Source organism: Manacus vitellinus, unplaced genomic scaffold (genome assembly GCF_001715985.3).
Source record: "Manacus vitellinus isolate BGI_N305 unplaced genomic scaffold, ASM171598v3 scaffold_43_pilon, whole genome shotgun sequence".
Classification (NCBI taxonomy): domain Eukaryota; kingdom Metazoa; phylum Chordata; class Aves; order Passeriformes; family Pipridae; genus Manacus; species Manacus vitellinus.
The window spans coordinates 505,122-510,160 of NW_021940560.1; the positions used below are offsets into that span (position 1 = coordinate 505,122).

Sequence of the window (5,039 nt, forward strand, 5' to 3'; positions counted from 1 at the left end):
CTGCCAGAGCTCCAGGAGGGTTTGGCTGATCCCCTGGGGCACAGGGGGTGACTCTGGGGCTGGGCCTGTGCAGGGTGAGGAGTGGCTGATCCCCCGGGCTGTGTCTGTGTGCAGGCGCTGCGGGTGATGGGCCGGGTGATGCGGGAGTGCTGGCACGGCAGCGGCGCCGCCCGTCTCACCGCCCTGCGCGTCAAGAAGACCGTCTCGCAGCTCTGCCTGCAGGAGGACTCCAAAGCCTGACCGACCTCCCCGCGCCAGGAGACGGGAAGGAATTCTGCCGTTCACCTTTCCACGTGTGATAGTATTTTTATTTCTGGTCTACCTCAGATAAGGTGGTTCAGTGTTGCAGTGCCCGGAGCAGAGCGCTGACCTCGAGCGTCGTGTCCGGCCGTGGGAAGAGGCAGCTTGGGACTCGAGTTGGGTTTGGTACAGCAAGTCCATGACTCGCTTTGCTTTTGTGAGGAAATTGGACACCAGGCGAGTCACAGGAAGGAGGTTAAAGCATCACAACAGTGTAAAAATACCTTTTGCTGTTGCACTTTTCATCCTCGTCAGACCCCAAATGCCCTGGAAATGTCTGGTGTTGGTTAAAGCTGTTTGCAAAAAAAGCCTCATGTTCTGTCCTCAAACCAAGTAAAAGACCAAATTTAACCCAGCTTTTTACCTATTTTTATGCAAGAATCTGAAAAGGGGCTATCAGTAAAAGCAATTAAAAAAGATGGAAATTCCATGAAGCATGTACCTTGTGAACAAAACCATTGAGTCAGTTCCCTATTAATATTTATATTTAATGTCTTGGTTTCACATACAATATTATGGTTAGGGTTTGAGTTGTTTTATTCTGTTTGTTTGTTCGTTGAACAGATCGACCAAGGGATAACTTTTCTTTCTAACAGTTTTTAGAAGAAATAGTAGAGGCAATACTTTTCCATTAGTTACGTAGGGATAAAGTGGGAGAAATTCTACCTAAACTGAGAAAATATTTATTTTTAACAATATCTTGCTAATCACTGGTAACATTTTTTTAGTGCCTTTTGATGTGTTGGGGGAAGCTTTGACAAAAGCCAACACAGCCTTTTCAGAGGTTTCTTATGGAATTCTGTAACAGCACCAGGCTGGTGACGAGTATTATCATCTCTGCTCATGTTTCCATAATACCACAGCCATCAAAGCGAGGTGTTGTATCAGAATTCACTGATGTTCTGGCGTTTTGTGAACTGATGCTTCTGCCCCACTCCATGGCCCATGTATTTGAATATAGTATTCTAATATATTTAATAGCCAAAATTATACATTTCATAATCATATGGTTCTTTAAATCTTTAAATCCAGCTGGTCCATGGAAATTAAGCCCAAAGATGTTTCCAGAATAGCAGAGCTCTGAAAAAATCTTGTGTAGCCCAGGCAGCTCCATTGCAGTCAGTTGTTGGCTGATCACAGGTTGTCAGATCAATCTTTGGGGTAAAATCTCTTTAATTGGAACTGTTGCAGGGAAAAACGGGTTAAACTTTTACTGAGTGGGGTGGTCTGTAGTATCAGCACTCTGGGTTTCTTCCTGACACACATCTCCAGGAGCTGTGGATCCTTTCTGGCTGTTAATTGCCCGTAAATAGGCTCTGATGCAATTTACCTCTTTGCACAGGTGCTTGTGTTAAACAATGCAGGTCTTTCTGTGGTCTGGAGCTGAGCAGTGGAGAATATTTCCCTTAAATTGCTGGTAGATTTTTCTCCATTGTGGTTTCTGAGATGTAATCAAAGGTGTCTCAGAGATTTGGGCCAGATTGGATGGGGCTTGGAGCAACCTGGTCCGGTGGAAGGTGTCCCTGCCCATGGCAGGGAAGGGAACAAGATGGGCTTTAAGGTCCCTTCCAAGCCAAGCCATCCTGTGATTTAATTCTTATGTGCTTCAACTGCATGAACTACCCCGCAGAGCTCAGTAGATGTGACTTTCTAGGCTGTTTGAGGAGTAATTTTAGCATGATCCAAAGCATGATGCTGACTTGTGCATCAAAACATTTGCAAACCTAAGATCCAGCATTTGTTCTTGTAGTACATAAGTTGAAAAAAATTCCTTATCTTAGAAAGGAACAATCGAAGATACTGGTTTTTTTTTAAGTGGGAAAAGGGTTTCAGTTTTCAGTTGCCATTCTGGAGTCTCTGAAGGTTGTTGGTCAGCCCTATAATTTGAACAAGACCCTTTTGGGCCTGGCTGGGAGGTGTGGGTGGAGGATTCTCAGGCTCAACTCCCTTGCACGTGTCACAGCTCCAGCCCCAGGAATACTTTAACCCTTTCCCTGCACATATCTCGTGGTATCAGATATTATAGTCTGTTTGTCCTGGTGTTTCACCCAACTCAGTATTTTTGCACTGGTTTTCTTTTTTCTTTTGTTGTTGAGAGGCGAATGTGTATTTTGGTGAGCCAGAGTTAAAACATAACTGAACCAAGGGCTGATGATGTTGTATTGAGCTCTGAAATGTTTGCAAACTCTACATTCCTTTAAAAAACCCCAAAGAACCATTGTTTTAGTGGCCTTTCCCCTCCATGTGGATCTGTCCAGTTCTAGTTTAAGCACAGAGGTTATGCCAAGACACTTCTGTGCGTTTTAGGGAGGCTTAGGTTTCCTCAGAGGTTACAATGTTCCTGCTAATCTTCACTTAAAGCACAAGTTCTTAAACTCATAAAAATTTTCAAGGTCAAGGATGCTCAAACCCCATCACCACATTCAGCCTCTCCTAATTGATGCTTCTAGTTGGAAGGAGTTACTAATATTTTATAGTTTGCTTCTAATAACAACGTAAAGCTTAATGCAGGGATTATGGACTGAAAGGGAAAGTTAATTAATGTTTCCTCGAGCACCGAATTGTTTTGTGTTTCCTGAGCTGCTGCCCCCAGACACCCCTCGAGAAATTCAGGCTGTAATCTCCTCTGCACTTTGGTACTTTTATTATTTGCACTTAACCAGGGTCGTTCCCTCGTGTAACCCTATAATGAACCCTACAATATTTTAGTCGTTGCTATGTCACTTCTTTTCTTGGTAATAAATTCAGGAGTTATAGATGAATTTATTTAGAAATATGTCCAGTCCCTACAACAGGTCTGAACTTTGAGCAGGCCACGTTCTTGTCTCAGTCCCTGTCTGCCCAGAGCTCCTGTGCCACTGGTGGGCTGGGGGCTGTCCCCAGCAGGGGTGTCCTGGGGGCCGGAGGGTTCACAGGCACAGAGGAACAAGCTCATTTTTGTGTTCCTGAAGGTGATGGCCCAACCCCCCTGCTGTGGTTCCATGGGGGTCTGTGAGGCTGTCCTGGGGCTGTCCTTGGGGTGTCCTTGGGGAGTCCTCCCCCAGCAGCACCGGGAGCCAGTCCCCTGCCCTGCCCTGAGCTGTGTGTCTGTGATTCCAGGAGCATCCCCACGGGCTGTGGTGCCCCGATCCCCCGAAAGCTTTTAGGGACAGATGTCCAAGTTCTGCTCTAACAGGCAGAACAGTTTATGAATGTACAGGGAGTAAGACTGAGGTACAATATATTTCTGCAGAATATAAGAAATGTGCAATAAGTTGTAGCTTACACTGAATGTATTTTTGGATGAATGGACTAGAATTTTGAATGTAGCTGTGAAGTTTGTGTCTAAACCTGCTGCTGTTCTCAGTTCCAAAAGAGAAACGTGTCATATTTTGTCAATCTGCAAACCACTTCCTGAGTTGTCTGTTTTTAAAAGAAGCATTAATATTTTACCTGGAACATTGTAATATTTCTGAAATAAGTAGAGTGGTGCAGTGCTCAACCCTCGTCTTGTGAAATACGTGATCTGTGTACACTGCAGAGTTATTTTTAAAACTATTGCTAAAGTTATTGCTTGATATTGCAGCTGCCTGGATGTAAATAATGGTTTAGCTGTTGTATTTTGTACGCGGATTTTTCACCCCACATACTTTGGGGAAGACGTGGCTATTTTAATAAATTCAGTGTACTCTGCCCTGGTGTTCTTGTGAAGTGTAAAATTGTTTCTGTGAGGGCAGAAGGGCTGAGCCTGTTCCAGGTAACCTGTAGGTGTTGGAGGTTTCAAACTGAAGCAAAGCTCCTCTGCCAGCATGTGCCCCCAGCCCCTTTCCTGGCTGTGCTGGGCTGGAGGACGCTTCCCAGGGCTCCCAAGGTTCTGCAGGGACTGGGAATGGGCATGTTCCTGCCAGCCACTGCTTCCTCGACTTCCCATCACTGTTCCCGGACGATGTGTGGCAAAATGAGCAGTAAGTCCTTCCTGGAGGGGCATCCAACACCCCTCCCAGGCTGCTGTGCTGGTGGGCAGTGCTGGGGCAAGAGCTGTGCTCCTTCTGGCTCGTCCTGGTGTTTGTTGGACACGGTGACACACGAACATCCAGCTCCTGCTGCCAGCTGTGCTTGTTCTGGCCGAGGTGGGAACAGCTGCAGGCCCTGGTGCTGAGCTGGAGCACTCCCTGTGCCCTCCTGCTTCCCTGCCTGGGACACGGCCCATGCTGTCCCACACTGAGCAGCCTTCCCAGAGAAGGGCTGGTGGCTTGTACCCATAGGGACCTTCGCTCAGGGCTCTGCACCCACACCCGTGTGAGCTCTGACTGAGCTCCCTGTCATACAACACTCCCTGCATTTTGTTCTTCCAGCTATTGGTGTAAACCTGAGTGGGACCTGCTCACCCTGAGCACCTCAGTGCTAGTCTCTGTGCTTGAAAATGCCCCTGACATAGCCACAATCTGGGGGTTTAAATCAGGTTTTATTTGAATTTCAGGCATGTCAAAATGAAATCTGCCACGCTGTGACCCAAGAAACTTTTGTGGCTTTTGAAAGAAACTGTGGGCTTTTATTTTTTTTTCCTTAAAAAGACCACTGTATTATAGCAATTACTTGTGCATTCTTGCTCTTTGGTCCCAGTGTATCTCCAGGAAGGCGGCATTCCACAGTGCTGGCTGTGCAGGTTTGGCAGTCGGGGCTCTGGAGCGGATCCCGAGGGAACGGCAGCAGCCGGTGGCTCATCGGTGAACATCGGCTGCCATCCCCTGGCCACCGCC

The 5,039-nt window shown here is 46.8% G+C and overlaps 2 protein-coding genes across 2 annotated transcripts in view; both read left to right on the forward strand.

Moving 5' to 3' along the window:
- ACVR1C (activin A receptor type 1C) overlaps positions 1 to 3,972 on the forward strand; it is a 13,476-nt gene extending 9,504 nt beyond the window's left edge. The window contains exon 7 of the mRNA XM_029962179.1: positions 115 to 3,972. Coding sequence (XP_029818039.1) covers positions 115 to 240 — 126 coding nt within the window. The 3' untranslated portion in view covers positions 241 to 3,972. The remainder of the gene's footprint in view (positions 1 to 114) is intronic.
- Positions 3,973 to 4,225: 253 nt separating this feature from the next.
- The window catches only part of CYTIP (cytohesin 1 interacting protein), an 11,592-nt gene continuing 10,778 nt past the window's right edge, over positions 4,226 to 5,039 (forward strand). The window contains exon 1 of the mRNA XM_029962180.1: positions 4,226 to 4,244. Coding sequence (XP_029818040.1) covers positions 4,226 to 4,244 — 19 coding nt within the window. The remainder of the gene's footprint in view (positions 4,245 to 5,039) is intronic.